The sequence below is a fragment of the Labrus mixtus genome, chromosome 3 (assembly GCF_963584025.1).
Source record: "Labrus mixtus chromosome 3, fLabMix1.1, whole genome shotgun sequence".
NCBI lineage: Eukaryota > Metazoa > Chordata > Actinopteri > Labriformes > Labridae > Labrus > Labrus mixtus.
In genome coordinates, this window is record NC_083614.1 from 31,481,896 (window position 1) to 31,498,201 (window position 16,306).

General features: G+C 38.8%; 1 protein-coding gene across 2 annotated transcripts in view; it reads left to right on the forward strand.

Annotated features, from left to right (window-relative positions):
- lepr (leptin receptor) overlaps positions 1 to 16,306 on the forward strand; it is a 58,616-nt gene that overhangs the window by 16,336 nt on the left and 25,974 nt on the right. Inside the window, exons 1-4 of one of the 2 annotated variants that reach the window (XM_061034566.1) lie at positions 3,666 to 3,899; positions 9,504 to 9,560; positions 13,448 to 13,500; positions 14,448 to 14,675. In XM_061034566.1, coding sequence (XP_060890549.1) covers positions 9,547 to 9,560; positions 13,448 to 13,500; positions 14,448 to 14,675 — 295 coding nt within the window. In that variant the 5' untranslated portion in view covers positions 3,666 to 3,899; positions 9,504 to 9,546. Of the gene's footprint in view, positions 1 to 3,665; positions 3,900 to 9,503; positions 9,561 to 13,447; positions 13,501 to 14,447; positions 14,676 to 16,306 lie in introns of those variants that run through there. The other variant, XM_061034565.1, reaches the window with a different exon arrangement.

Below are 16,306 nucleotides of genomic sequence, written 5' to 3' on the forward strand. Positions count from 1 at the left end.
TGCTGACTATAACAGTGAAAATCCATCTCTATAAAGATCAGCGAGCTGTGAAATCGAAGCGATGTGCCACCATCATGACGCAGATCAAGGAAAGCCAATTTTGCAAATGAGTCTCCTCCTTTGCATAGACGAATGTATGCAAGCACACAATGACGCATCCCTTTCTACGTCATGAAGTTTGATAGTGACTGCAGGCGGTATATCACTCAGACTAGAATCTGCACTTCTGCACCCGGAGAGAAAATTTATTGGCTTAATCAGGCTTTCCCTGCTCCGTACCTAACCTTGGCCGTAGCCTCCTCTGCATGATTGAATTCTTTTCTAAATTCTGCATCGATTTTGGATGCTGTTGTGTTTTTTTTTCCAAAGACGAAGCTCTAAGCTCTAAATTGAATAAAAACATGAGAATGTGAGTGAAAATTTCTGAATCTTGATGTTAATCTTACAGAAGGTTAAAAATAGCTCTATTTTTTTGCCACTTGTCTCTGTCACTATCCATGGAAAGGTTTTTACATTATAAAGAAGGGGAATGTGCACTTCAGCCGGTGCATATCAGAAAAGAGACAGATAAATCACAGCATGAAGGAAAACATCAGGAGCACACGCTCAATTCAGCAGTTTTAATATGGCCACAAATGGACTCACAGCATGGACCTTCCTCAAAATCAACATTGACATTATACAGTTCTGGCTTTTACGTCCAACTATTGTGCAGCATTTCCTCAACGTTCCTTTGCCATTCAGCTTTTAAGCTCATGCTGGCCACTTGATGCAGTTGTTGTTTTGTGGTTACTTTATTAACCTTTTTCAAATAGTGGCTGTTTCCTCCAATATAACAGAGTAAGGACGTTAAAATACTCAAACTGTAGTTTTCCAGATTTAAAGAGAACTATTTTAAAACACAACAAATGAATCTCCACTTCCACACTATGGGGCATGTAAAGATATAATGTGGAGGACACATTGGAGACACCAGGAAGCGTCATCCTAACAGATTCTTTTTTTAAGTTTTGGTTAACCTGGCTGCGTAATGTAAATATGACCAACACCAGGCTACATCACCAGAACACCAACATCATTCACTATTCACACTTCTTTGAGGAGTTCCCTTCATAGTTCCTAAAGTGACACAGACATACTTTCCGTTTCAAATAACGGCTCATTGACTGAACTGTCTGCTTGCATTTGGAAAAACATGTTGACTTAATGTCGGGGCCAAGGATTCCACATCTGGATGGAGACTTTTTCCAAGGGCTGAAACAGGGGGCTATTAAGAAGAATTTTTAAAAAGCCTGAAAGCCGTAGACTGTTTTATTTTGAAGGTCTGTTTGTCCATTATGTTTACTGTGGTCTATTGACTAACTTGTTCTTTGTAAACACTTAGAAATATTAGAATACCTGTGAGGGGGTTCTCATGTAATTCCACTCAAAGGAGTGGGTTCAGCAGCAGCATAATATTCAGAGGAAGACCGAGTCCTTTGGGAGAGTTTTGTTGTCCTTTATGCTGCAAACAGTCTTCTTCAGGAATTACTAAAAACAGCCAACGTTCAATGTGATGCTCTGAAAGTAATTCAAGTTTATAGCCACTGAATATGACAATGAAAAATAAAACATTTACCCGATTAAACAGAATCATCTGTATGTACTGTCCCACTCACTTCAGGTTATCTATCCTCCAGTATGTAACTCATAACTCACACCTCACAAACAGCAGAATGAGAGATACAGATGTGTTCAGCTGCAGACTTATTTGGGGGAAAAGAGCTTCTTGAGAAAAACAAGTCGAGAGGGACTTTACTTCAACATATTTTGCAACAGTTTTGGCCAAGACAAGATGCTTTATAGCCGACACACAACTAAGACTTGGGAATTAAACTAGCATACAAAAACACGTAATCAATTAAAATTGGCTGTATCTGACAGTGTTTTTCTTCCTCCCGTCCAGGCCCCGTTATAGACGGGCAACCAGTAGCCCTATATGTATACATTCACCCATCACACTCTGCTTTTCCTCTCTCAATGTCATGAATCACAAATAACTTATGATAAGAAACAGGCTGGAATATTGCTTTGATTTCTTTTCTTAAAGTCTTTAAATGTGATTTTTAACACTTAAATATAATAGAAATCAAGTATCTCCTCTGAAAATAACTCTGTGAGTCATGACTGTCTACAATGGGTGTAACACCCGAGTCCCACTGTCTGTGATGTTTTCAGAGTTTTCAGAGTCCTATCTTCACTTTGTTTACATCGTCAGGACGGCCGGCTGACTCCTCCCCTCGTGTATAAAAGTTGTTTAATTGAGGGACTAGAGAAAAGAAGAATAACATACTGTACTCACTGCTTAACTGTGTTTCTAGATCACGCTCATTTCAGGTAAATTTACATGCAGTGTGAAGATACGAGCATAATAAAGATCGCTAGCATTAGCATGCTAACACAACAATGCACCGCGAGTTGTTTTGGTTTCATGCTGGTGCTCAAGGGCGACATCTGCTGGATCAAAAAAAATCACATTTAAAGCCTTTAAATATGTTTTAGTAAAAGTAAAGAGTCATGTAGCTTCATCAACCACAACAATGGAAATGTAAAAATACAACATTAGCTAGCTGGCAGCTGCCTGCTAGTTGTAGTTAACATTAGCCCAAGTCTAAAAGCAGATAACAGAAACAGACTCGTGCCACTTACTTACAGATTGAATGCAGGTCAGTCTGACAGTCCTCCTTTTTCATTCTACATGTATAAGTTGTCCAATCTCCATTTGTAATGTAGCCTATCCACCTTGTTAGCATGCTTCAATGCTAAAGCTAGCCGCCTGTGATTGTATCAACCAATCATCCACTTCCCCCATTTAAAGTAAGTCAGACTTCAAACTATTCAAATTCACCAATTAACAGGTAGACAGTAATCCTGACAAATGGCTCATTACGACCTCATCACGTAACAATGCTGTGTTTAGGTTCATAAAGGTAAACCAGATTTCTTTGGGCCCAGGCCAGGGATGGTGCAACTTTGGTCGCAGCAAGGGGCCACATTCATTTAATTCTCACTGCCAGGGGGCCAAATTGTAGAATACAAAAACGATTACGGTCAATTATGTCTCAAATTTAACTCGACATACACCAGTGATCGAATATTATTGTGGACATATTTCTGGTTTTCATGATTTCATGGCAGATTTTGGCATGTTTTCCAACTAATTGATGTGTAAAAATTAACCCGAGGGCCACGTTGAGGGTTGATGGGCCCACCCCTGGCCTAGGCTATACATTTATTTACCTGTTTTATTCATAATGATACATATTTGATTTTAATAGCCAAACTATCTGGATCTTTAAAGTAGCCTAACTAATGGTTTCAAATAGCCTAACTGTATTGGAGCATAACATAGGCCTAGAAACATTTGGAAATGGTTGCTGCCGTAAAGTGTAAATTACTGAAGTAAAGTAGGCTACGGCATATTTTTTCTCAATCGCATCTCCCTTCTGCAATTATCTTCATTGTTAAACCCCAAATACGGATAAGCCTATTTAAAGTAGTAGGCTAAATGCTCTTAACACCTGAAGTGTCCGTTTTCCGGAGGAGCACCTGAACGCATCACAGTGGGCTCGCCGCTTTGTGCATGTGTGAGCCTCTCCCTCCTGCTCCAGTCTTCAGTCTCCTCCTGTACACCAGCTGGAGGGGCTCGGGCAGTCTTTATGAAACAGCAGCGGTGTGTGTGTGAGTGTGAGTGAGTGTGTTTGTTAAATTAAACAACAAGCCGGACTGAAACATGGACACTGAACTCTGACAGATGCGCACTCTGGATTCTGGATTTCAATTTACCTGAACAAAACTCCTGATCCGGACTCAAGGAGAAACCTGGACACGAAAGCGGAGGAAAAAACCCCAAGAGCGATGTAAGAAGACTCTCTTAATATTATCATTTCTCATTATTAGGCTTTGTCTTTAACAACAACTTTATCCGTGCTTTTAACGAAAAACTGGATGTTTTTGTTTTGTCGCTGCTCTTTTAACCTCTCGGTCAACGTGACCAACAGTCTTTCACACAGAAGTGGGGAATTACTCACCCACCTGTGTGTCAAACTGACAGCTTTTAATGTTTTCCACCATAGATAAAGAGAGAGACATCTTAAAAGTGCTGTAGCCTGCATGTTGTTGCATTCTCAAGTAGGCTTTTATTTTGAAAATCACTTTTCATTGCAAAATGAGTTTATCTTTCTGTTTATTTTTATTTTCATGGTGCAATATTAATCCTGAGAGAAGAAATTAGCCGCTGAACAGAGAAAGATAAGTTGTCAGGATCAGCCTCCTTTGCTGGCTCTTCTGGTGGTGTTGGGGGTGGGGGGGCGGGAGACAAGCCCCGGCGCGCCTCCTCGCAGACGGCTGCAGCTTGAGGCAGGCAGGCAGTGAGTCAGACCCTGGATGAATAGTTGGCGGAGAAAGATGGGGCAGAGCTTCCCTAACGTGTGGAAAAATAGTTTCACATGGTTGTTTTTGTTGGCGTGGCCGTTTTCCAAAGAAGATGGAAGAGGAAGCAGAAGCTTAGCCTACATTGCAGACACACTTTTTTTTTCTCCACGTGTGTGTGCTGTGAAGCTGAGAGAGCATGAAGCATCAGAGGTTTTAACAATTCACCTGTCAGGACTACTGCTCTGTTTTATAGCATAAGAATTAACTAAAAAAAACAAACATATTTGTAACCTGCTGCTCAATGTGGCAGTGAATGATGGATTTAACAAACTACCCTTTTCTCAGGTAAGAAACTTCAGCAGCATTTTGACATACTTTGAGTTTTCTTTAGTATTCCCATGTAATGCTTTTTACATATATTGATCTACATTTGATTTACAAAGATTTGTTTTAAGTTTATCTTGACATTTATATCATTCATGCAAATGTTAAAAACATAACTTACAAAAACATAAAATATCTGTAATTCCTTTATTTACTGTCCACACTAATATATCAGTCTGATCAGAAAATAGCTCCCACATTATTCTGAAATGATACATCCCATCATATCATGATGAGTACTTTGTTTTTCATGTATTTTGACGTTTTTAATGCAGGACAAAGACTTTTATTTACAGTCTATGACATCATATTTCTATGCTGTGGTCTTGATCATTGTACTGAAGTTAAGAGCTGCAATGAGTAATCGACCAGAAGAAAACGAATCACCAAATATTCTGATTTTAGATTTGTGGTTGTTCAACACTTCAAAGCATTTGAAAAAGCATCACAATAAGTCAAGCTTCTTCATTGTGAGTCATTGGGTTTGATCTGGTAGATATAATAAGCAACCTGGAAAATCACACTTTGGGCTCCAGGAAATTTTGTTGTGTGAATGTAAGCAACTTCTTGATACGACCAGATGGTTTATCTACACCTTTTTATAAACAATAATCAGCAGAAAAACACAGTTTTGATATTAATACTTGTTTAATATTTAGTTTAAAGATGCTTGTTGTTTCTCCATTCCACATGATCAAGCTTCATTACTTAACGATCAGTTTTCTAGTAATCCTTCATACGTCAGGATCATAGTTTTTTTTTTTTTTTTTTATACTTTATGAATCCCTGAGGCGGGAAATTCTGGTTTTACACTCTGTTACTGAGAGACATGCTTCTCACACACATAATCCCAAAATACAGACATGCACAAACAGGACCTGTGGGCATGCATCAGTGGAGAGTCGGCAGAGCAGGGTTGCTTCACAGGTTCAGGTTCAAGGGCACGTCGGCAGTACTCAGGAAGTGACCTGGCACCTCTCCAGCTACTAGACCAACTTCCATACTTTTGTCCCCACGGGGACTTAAACTGGCAACCCTCTGGTTCCCATCCCAATTCCCTGCAGACTCCCAGACATGACATCTTGTTGTTGTCCTTCACTGCATGCCCTTTTTCTGAAAATCCCCAGCGTGCATTGGCTCCTCATTCACAATTTGTTGAATAAACTAGTGAGCTGAGCATGTGTCCTATCTATATGTATGCTCAGTAAAACTTCAGTGTAGAGCGAGCTCAGTATAAAACATGCTGTTTGATGATTATTCTTACATTTCACTCTGTGGTAACTCAAAGCTACATTACATGTGAGGCTGAGTCTGATGAAGAATCCTGAGCCGACCCCTCTTATCAGAATACAACAATGCATAAAGAGTCACACATTAAAGGTGATGTATCTGTGTTTACTGGTAAAGTCTTTGACAATGAGATTTAAAATGACGCTTGCTAGGCTCATTATGATCCTAAAATCTGTAGGATGTGTTTATACTGTGACAGTTATCTTATTAAGGCATCTGAATGGATTATACATTTGCATGCTGGGATGATTCTCACTGAGCAGGATTACTTCCAGGCAGTGTTGACTTTTTTTTTAGAAATGTATTTTTGGCATTAGCGTGAAATGCACGTTGATTTGTAAGAGATTGAATTCAGAGGAAATATCTTGTTATCCATGAATAGTTTCACAAGAGACTTATCAGAACATGTCTAACCCCATCAAAGATGTTGATATGACTCATATCTGTAAGGAGATGTCGTCCATATTGTTCAGTCTCATCCTTATCAAAGCCTTGGATTGGATTGGGGTGAGGCCAAATGTTTTTTTGTGCATTTGGCTGTCTGACATACAAATAGTAATTGTCTTGATCTTTTACTCCAGCCCGAGGCAGGGATTGACATTTCTGTCATCAAGGGATTTCCTTGAAACGGCGAGAACAAAACTTGTACTCTTGTATAAAAAGTAGTCATGTCTGAGAATGTGGAATATAAACTTTTCCTATCCACTCTTAACAAGTATGAACAGTTTCAAGGAATAAGTGAGCGACAATAGCAGCCCAGTGATTTTATTTTTTTATCAGTCGATCTGCAGAGTCCCTCTGCACCTTTAAGAAAAAGCTAAAGACCCAGCTCTTTCATGAATACCTACTAACTTAATGATGATGGTCTCCATATTATTGATGATGATGATGGTAATGACGATGGTTTTTGTTTGATAACGACGACTTATAAGATGGTTTCTATACTGATTAGAGCTCTCAAGAACTGCCCTCAATGTTGTGCTTTGCCTCTGGTCACTTCCTGTCAGCACCTGTGTGTCCAATCAGACTCAAAGCTGATCGTTTGCTCTTACTGACATTGTTCCCTTTTTTCTAGATCCTTGCTTGTGTTGTTCTTACTCTCTGATGTACGTCGCTTTGGATAAAAGCGTCTGCTAAGTGAATTGTAGTTATATTGATTTTTTTTTTAAAAGTTACATGACATCAGTTTAAAGCTCAAACGATGACTCTGAAACTGAAGAAAGTGTTTCATCTTTCTTAAATAGATCAACATTTACAAAGTTCTGTGTGTCTTGCAGTGATCCACCACAGCAGCGTCCTCAATAAGGACTCACATGTTTTACTTCAACTTCATTACTTTCCCAGAGAATATTTCAATCCACTGTTCAGTCAAACACACTGCTGCTGTCCATGTCTGTGTTCCAGTTTAAAGGCTTTATATGTGATTTTTTGATCCAGCAGATGTCGCCCTTGAGCACCAGCATGAAACCAAAACAACTTGCGCTGCATTGTTGTGTTAGCATGCTAATGCTAGCGATCTTTATTATGCTCGTATCTTCACACTGCATGTAAATTTACCTGAAATGAGCGTGATCTAGAAACACAGTTAAACAGTGAGTACAGTATGTTATTCTTCTTTTCTCTAGTCCCTCAATTAAACAACTTTTATTCGCGAGGGGAGGAGTCAGCCGGCCGTCCGGGCGATGTAAACAAAGTGAAGATAGGACTCTGAAAACTCTGAAAACATCACAGACAGTGGGACTCGGGTGTTACACCCATTGTAGACAGTCATGACTCACAGAGTTATTTTCAGAGGATATACTTGAGTTATATTATATTTAAGTGTGAAAAATCACATATAAAGACTTTAAAGGAAACATTTCTGCTTGTCAGTATAAGTGATAACACAAAGACTACATGACAGGTCGGTACTTGTTGTAGGAGTTTTGTTGTTATTGTCTAAAGGTGTTGACAGCTGCGTGCTGTGCATGGGAACAGATGTGTTTGAATACATGAAAGTATTTCCTGCCGGCTTTGCATCCTGAAATAAATAATCAAGGTGATCACATGTGGATCAGTGTTTGTTTGTTTCCAGTAGATCTTATGGAGATAAACACACTAAACAGATTATTACAGATTCTTCTAAATGTTGACACCATTGGGGAGATATATACAGATTGATTTAAACACAGTGTTCCAGGCATGGACACCGTCTCACCCTCTCCAGCTTGTTTTCCTCTGCATGCTTTTCATCTCATCTACCTTATCATTAAATTAATAGATGTGCTCGCCAGCTTGTGGAGAGCTACACACTCACTGTATTCATTTATTGCCTCTCTGCTCCAAAACAAGCAGCAGAGAGCTTTATAATGAAGAGGTGTGAAAAAAAAAAAAAAAGCACAACACATGAATTCATAACAAGAGGAAACTGTCAGACAAAAAATGTCAAGAAATGAACAACAGGTTGGATTTTAGAGTGTGGGGGGGGGGGCTAATAAAACATAGCTGCTTTATATGAAAACAGTGAGGAAATGTTTCTGACATGTTGATGACCTCCAGAGGAAATGAAGAAGTGCTTTCACTGCATGAACACTTCCTTATGCTAAGGAGAAGTTGCTTATCTCATGAATGAACAGGAGTTGGAGTTTTAGTTTAGTTTAGTTCATTTCCACATTTTTGGAAAGAAGAGTCAAACAGAAAAAATAAAACAAATGAAAAAATAAAACACATGTGCAGGTGAGGAAGAAACCCATGAGGGCTTATCTCAAAACCTCACTTTAAAGGCTTTATATGTGATTTTTTGATCCAGCAGATGTTGCCCTTGATCACCAGCATGAAACCAAAACAACTCGCGGTGCATTGTTGTGTTAGCATGCTAATGCTATATTTAAGTGTGAAAAATAATAAAGCCCTTAAGAGATGAAACAAAGTTAAAATAAAATACAGTAAAAAATAACAAAGTAAGAATATTTACTGTCACAAATAAAATTTACCCCAATTGAAAATTACATTGAAAACATAAAAATAGAGCAAAACAGGACGTACAGTATGTAGACAATATAACAAAATCAGGACAATTCACTACAAATCTTTCTGACATCAACACATTTCTGAGTCTCAATTTGTATCTAGAAAAAAACAAAAAAAGTAAATAAAGATTGCATTTTGATTCAGTGGAGAGGATGCTGATCTGCCTCTGAAATAGTTATTTTCTGATCATTCCTGAGCTGATTTTGTAGAAATAATTACCTTCTCTGTCCTTCTTGTTCGGCCTTTGCCAAGAATTGAAAAGCACTGGTTGTTAATGTAAAGTAATCTTTCTTTATTCCCATCACGACGCAGGTCCTCGTCTACCCGCTGTGAGCTGCTTCAAAACCTTGTGCTTAATAACCTCTGAAAAGCTTCTCTCTCTCTCTCTCTCTCTCTGTCCTCCTCAGTGAGATTCATCCCTGCCAAATCCAACCGGGCCATGCACACACAATGACCACTAAGATGTAAGTACCGAAGCATGTCGATTAATAACCTTCTGTAACAGAAGCAACATTACCAGATGCAGATGGATGTTTAGGTTGCTCTCAGTCTGGTAGTATCTGCTTCAAACAGATGAAGGATGTTGTCCCGCTTCATAGCACTTGAAATTGGCTGTGGAAATAGAAAAGGCATTTCACATTGTCTGATCTCAAAGGATGGGTCAGAAGAGATTTGTAGGATTTGTTACTTTGTCATCGTAAGCAAATTTGCGATTCGATGAATTCTTAAAAATCGGATAAAAACATCCTTAAAAACTGTTAGACAAACATTTAACTGTGAAAGCTGAGTTCTGTTCAGCTTTAAAAACGTTTTCCGAGTTTAAGAGGATTTCAGGGACACGATTTAATGAGAAAAATGACTCATTGTTAAAGTTGGATAATGGAAGCATCATGTGATAACAGCACAGCCAATGAGGCTTCAGTGATTTGCAGGTGGAAAAAGTTTTCCAAGCATCTTTGAATTCTGGGCTTCAGTGTGAAACATTTCAAAGAATTTACGACATGAATTATTGACTTTCACATTAACTTTATTTCAGAGGCATTTTCATTGTCTGCCTGAGTAAGTGAGTTCTGCAGGAGTGTCTGGACTTAGTTTACTTTCAAATAGTTTGAAGTGAAGTTTTATATTTCATGGATTTTACAAGTGGGATGCCAACACAGGAAGGTCATCCTATTTCCTTCACACGTCTGACTATAACTCTGTGACACCTATCCTCAAACTGAAGGTTAAAGGAAATTAAAGATATTGCTGGGAGAAATGTAGGTTTTGAATATCTTGTGTTCTTTGGAGGGGAAAAAAGTCCACAAAGAAGATTTTTAAAAGCCTATTCAAGTTTTCTCTAATGTGTTTGACACTTAAGAACCATCTTTGAGTGGAAACGAGTTAGTGCAAAATCAAAGAAGAAGTTGGAACTGAGAGTAAAAAAGTAATTGATGAATGAATTGAAACGTCCAGCTACCGCCACAACGAAGTATTGGTGCAGTTGCAAACTTGACCAAACCTATAAATGGAAAAAGAGACTTAATCTAAACAGAGAGCATTTTGTATCTTTCAAAAAAGATCTAATACCAAGGTCCAGTTTGGTGTGGCTAACAGAGTCAAATAACAATGAAGTAGATGGGACAGCTCCGATCTAAAATCAGTATCGTGTCAGAGACGTACTTTACCATATCAGATATTGGACTTAGGGCGCCGATCCACGTCATCGATCAAGAAAGATCGACGGAGCACTTTAAACACTCTCAACTTGCACACATGCAACCGAACCTGTCACATTGTAGTAACCTATTACAAATATCTTACTGATCAAATTGCAGAGCTAAGAGCTAACATGTTGTGCAGTTTACAGTTTTGATGCACATCAGCTTTGTGACGCTAAAAGAGCTACAATTACCCTGACCCCTTCTTTTCTTTTTCTGCAACTTCGTGTTTATTGGGCAATCCAAACATAGTTCATTTATCCAAACATAGTTCATTTATCCAAACATAGGTCATTTCTTACATCATTATTCTTTTTTTTCTTATTTTACAAAACAATAATAGAATGCAGAAGAAGAAAACAAAATGGTTATAATAATATCTTAGTTTGCACAATTTATTTTGTAATAGAGAAAAATAAAACAACAAAAAACCCACATAAAAAAACAACCTTCTTTTCTGCTTCACAGCATATCATCTCACTTTGAATACATTCAGACTGAACTGCAAGTGACCACAAATCGTCAGCGAGACGTTCAGACTAGATGGTACAGCTTCTTCTATATGAAGTATTTCATTTGAAAACGCTCAGAATCAGAATCATCTTTAGTATAGAGAAGTGTAATGGAGCTGGTTTTACAGACGGGTATGGGCAAGGAGGATGAACAAGGCAGGTGCCTGAAGAAAAGTAGACGTTGCAAGTTGTGGTTTTATGTGAACTGCTGACCCGTCATGTGTCACAACTTTCTACCAGATGAGTCATTAACAGAAGAAGACGGTTCACCAGTTCCTCCACTGTGTCACTGTGTTACTGTGTGAAATACAAAAGTCTCTTCCACTGCTTCACCTCCCACTGATGTCTCATCACACCAGTTCTTTTGTCATCACAGCAGGAGATAGTCATTCAGCCTTTAATGTCATTAACCATGGTACGGTTGCATCATGCCTAGCTTGCAGAACTTCTGGCTAATTCATGATGAGGATCCACTAAAACACTGAATCACAGTTCATGGTATTTATTATATCTTTTAAGAGTGCCGCACATTTTGATTATACTTGATCACCCAGACATAAAAAAAGAGGAAAATAAAATAATGAAATAATTAAGCTTTTCAAGTACATACTGTACTTTAAAACAAGTGAATAAATAGGATAATTCTGTATATGAAGGGGTGTGAGAAAATATCGCCAAAGCAGTACATTGTAGTCCTGACATGTCTGATACAAAAATTGAGTCATAGTTGATGTTATATAAATATTTTAATTACAAAAAAAAATGCTGCTCTAAACAGATTTTCCTGCCAAGTGGGTCACCGTGTGCGTACTTTGTGACTCCTTGTGATGGCACTCATGACATGAAATGAGGGTTAGGTGAACAGAGGTGAATTGGCCAAAGACGAAGTTGACAGCAGGATAGAAGAAGAAGGAGAAGAAAAAGTAGAAGACAGTGGGTTAATGTGATAGCGGTGAAAACAAGTTAAAAGATGGAAGTGTGATAAGAGGTGAAGCTGGTGAATAAATACATGAATCCTGCACTTCAGCTTTTTAGAGGCACATATTATTCTTAAGTTAAAGGCTTTATATGTGATTTTTTGATCCAGCAGATGTCGCCCTTGAGCACCAGCATGAAACCAAAACGACTCGCGCTGCATTGTTGTGTTAGCATGCTAATGCTAGCGATCTTTATTATGCTCGTATCTTCACACTGCATGTAAATTTACCTGAAATGAGCGTGATCTAGAAACACAGTTAAGCAGTGAGTACAGTATGTTATTCTTCTTTTCTCTAGTCCCTCAATTAAACAACTTTTATACTCGAGGGGAGGAGTCAGCCGGCCGTCCGGGCGATGTAAACAAAGTGAAGATAGGACTCTGAAAACTCTGAAAACATCACAGACAGTGGGACTCGGGTGTTACACCCATTGTAGACAGTCATGACTCACAGAGTTATTTTCAGAGGATATACTTGATTTATATTATATTTAAGTGTGAAAAATATATAAAGCATATAAAGCCTTTAATCAGATGTCATGAAGTATCTTTATGATTGTCTTTCAACATATTGATTACTGCAGATTCATTGTATCTGTATATTGGGGCATGTTTCTTATCAGGATTACCCTGTGATTTCCACCCCTAATATAGAGTTTGTACACATACAAGCATTGATACATACTGTTTTGTCAAAATTAAAGGACAAGCAATAATAGATAAAAATAATGTGAAAATGTTTATTTAATTTGATACTTTACTGGTTCAAAATCAAATTTGGTATTTTGTGTTTAAAAATGAATCTTTTATACTAGTATTTAAAAGTGTTCTGTTCACAGTCAGCCTCATTGTGTTTAGTTTAGTTTGCTCAATAAACATACAAGCATGAGTAACAAACTTCATACATGTCCCCACTTGAATGTTTTTGCAGTTGCACCAACTAAAATCCTCAATAATTTAAGATTTTACAATCACTATAAGCCAACTATACGACTTTCCTTGATTTCTGTGTCACTCTCAATTTTTTAATGTATTTTTTATCCTTCTCACGTTTCCTATCTGTAAGGGTTTTTTCATCTTTACAAAGCTGCAGTCTCATGTTTTCCTTATCACTTTCCCCTCTCTCCATCACTCGCCCCCCCTTTCTCTCCATTTCTCTGCAGGGTTTGGTCTGTGATGTTGACATTCCTGATGCATATTTTCCTGCTGTCCCACAGTGAGTCCCACAGTCCAACACAACTGTTGTAACATGAACTTTACTCTCTAGTATGTTGCACATACAGAATGGGGCTATTTCATTGAAAAATGTAGATTTTGTGAGGTTTTGGTCCTCTGGCAGATAGATTAAAAAAATATTATTCCAGCTAAAACTGTCAGAATTAGAAGATGCAATTGTGGATATATTAATGTCAACAAGTGTCAAAATGTCACTTCAAGACTTGGACGATACTCCATTAAATCCAGAAAAAAAGAGCCTTTTCATTCATTTAAAGTAGGAGTGTAAGGTTCACCTCAGCTTGTACGTGACATTTCTATTTTAGCAGCACTCAGATTCTGAAAAAGTAATACTGTCACGATGTTTAAGTCTACTTAATCTCCAGGCACACAGCAGCCTTATACCTGTGTTGACACTAGACTCCATAACATACATCGTGCAACAGCCGACAGAGTTCCCTTGTGCAGCTCCTGTGGTGATTTCCACAAAAATGAAAAACTACCACTTTCTCCTTTGACATGACGAGTATTACATCATGTACTCGATTGTGACTTTCACCTGGGCTGAATCAGTAGTTCGTCTTGCTTGAACTCTCCAGGCTCTTACTGTGGCTGTCAATGTGAGAAACAAACAGAGTCTTGCTCAAAATAAAGAAAAACAAAACGTCCATAATAACTGAAAGGAATGATGCTGCAAAAGATTTAAGTAAAAACTAAACATAGATAAGTCTCAAAATGATTGTCACTTAAACCGAGGCTATATCAACCCTGCAGTATAATCACGCTCTAGCTCTTACAATATGTTTATCGGGAAACTTGGACTGAAACTGAAATGCATTCTTCAAAGCAAACCACAGCCCAGTTGTATTTGTGCAGATTGTAGCTTCTTTTTTTTCTCGTCCATGTTTCCAACTCGGTGTTAAACCTTGCTTGTCTCTCTTTGCGCAGGTGTTCAGTGTTCAGAGTCCGAGGAAGTCTCCCCTCTCCGCTCAGATGTCTTGGACCTCCCATGGCAGGATGAGCTGTGCTGTGACTCACCTGTAGGCCGCCTCAACGTGGAGGGAGAGGACGCACACGCACGGGGGTCAAACCGCTCTGAATCAAACCTCCCACATGATCCCCGCTGCAGCTTCAGGAGCTCCACAGCTGGATCCCACCCTCATGGGACCTCTGCCGGTAAGAGTTTTAATAACACTTGTATTTACACATATCTGCCGGCCGGCCGTCCTGGCGATGTAAACAAAGTGAAGATAGGACTCTGAAAACTCTGAAAACATCACAGACAGTGGGACTCGGGTGCTACACCCATTGTAGACAGTCATGACTCACAGAGTTATTTTCAGAGGATATACTTGATTTATATTATATTTAAGTGTGAAAAATCGCCTTTAATTATTATAAAGTCTTTAAACAACAAAACACACTATAGCTTACCAGCCACGTTAATGTCCCTAAATCAGCTACTGAAGTAGAAAGGTGAATATAGAATTAAATGAAGATGACTGTTTAATTGATCTTTAGTGTCTGTAAGCTTGTCAGTAACCAAGAATTGTGTTTTTTTTGACTGGTAATCAAAGTGCTAGAAGGTAGTAGAAGGATATTTTGAGAGCATGATTGCTGATGCAGTTTCACGATAGTCCACGTTCGACTTCTTTAAGAAAATGAGTTCTGTAAGGAACTTGAGCAGTTGTGTGACTATTTGCCAGATAACATTCAAGAGGTACACGTGTCATCCTAAGAACCGGCAGTAACAGGGGAGCGGTATGATGTGACTCCTGCTCGTCAGAGTCACTGATAGAGATGCCCCCCCAAAGATCAGCCCGACAGGCTCATTACACTTTAATGACTTTGATGCTGCCATCCCTCCAGGCCTCTTGTCCTGATGTGCTGTGATCAATTCACAAGATGGTCTGGCTCCCAGGGACCTTTCTTTTTTTTTATCAGCAAGCACAACAGAATCCAACCATCTGTTTCTCACCTCCTCCGTGTAGGAAATCATTCAGCGTCTCATTCAGCGTCTCATTCAGCGTCTCTGTTGTCTTATCTAGAACAGAAAGTGCCAAAACAAACAAAGGCCAGTTCAAGTGAGTCATAATTTAAAAAAAAAACAAAAAAACACGCTTGTGATATTGTCAGTGTGGAGGTGAAGACGGAGGTGGAGACAACATGAGGGAGGTGAGGAGGATTTGTTTGTTTGCATTGATCTTGAAGGCGCTGTGACGCACCAGAATCAATGGTGATTAGTGAAGACTTTCAGCTTAAGGTCCAAACAATGATGATTATTCAGAGAAGCTAAAGGCCTCCCGACTTCTATAAGAGGCCAGTCAGAAATGTGATTCAACTCCAAGGTCCCTTGTGTTTATTTATTTTATTTTTTATTCATTTTCATGTGCTGAAAATGTACTTTTCAAACTGCTGAGGGCCCGGCGGTTGGGTCATACACCACCTCTTCTTTCTGATTTCCTGCTCTGTCCACTGTCCTGTCGAGTGGAGGAGAATGACCCCAAAAAAGTGTCTTTAAAAAGAAGAAATAAATAAAAAGAATAGTAATAGTTTCTGCTGTCAGGATGTAATTTTTAATATGGACTGTATGGGACTTCCGGGTCTCTTAGAGCCAGTCTCAAGTGGACACTCGAGGAACTGCAGTTTTTTTTTTTTTTTGCACTTCACCATTGGCTCTATTTTTCAGCACCAGAGGTTGCTGAGTGCAGCCCTACTAAGATAATGTTTATGCACCAACAGGCTAAATTGAGGTGGTTGCTATGGCAAATGTAGTGTCCTTGCTGAGATTTAAATTAAGCTAGCTT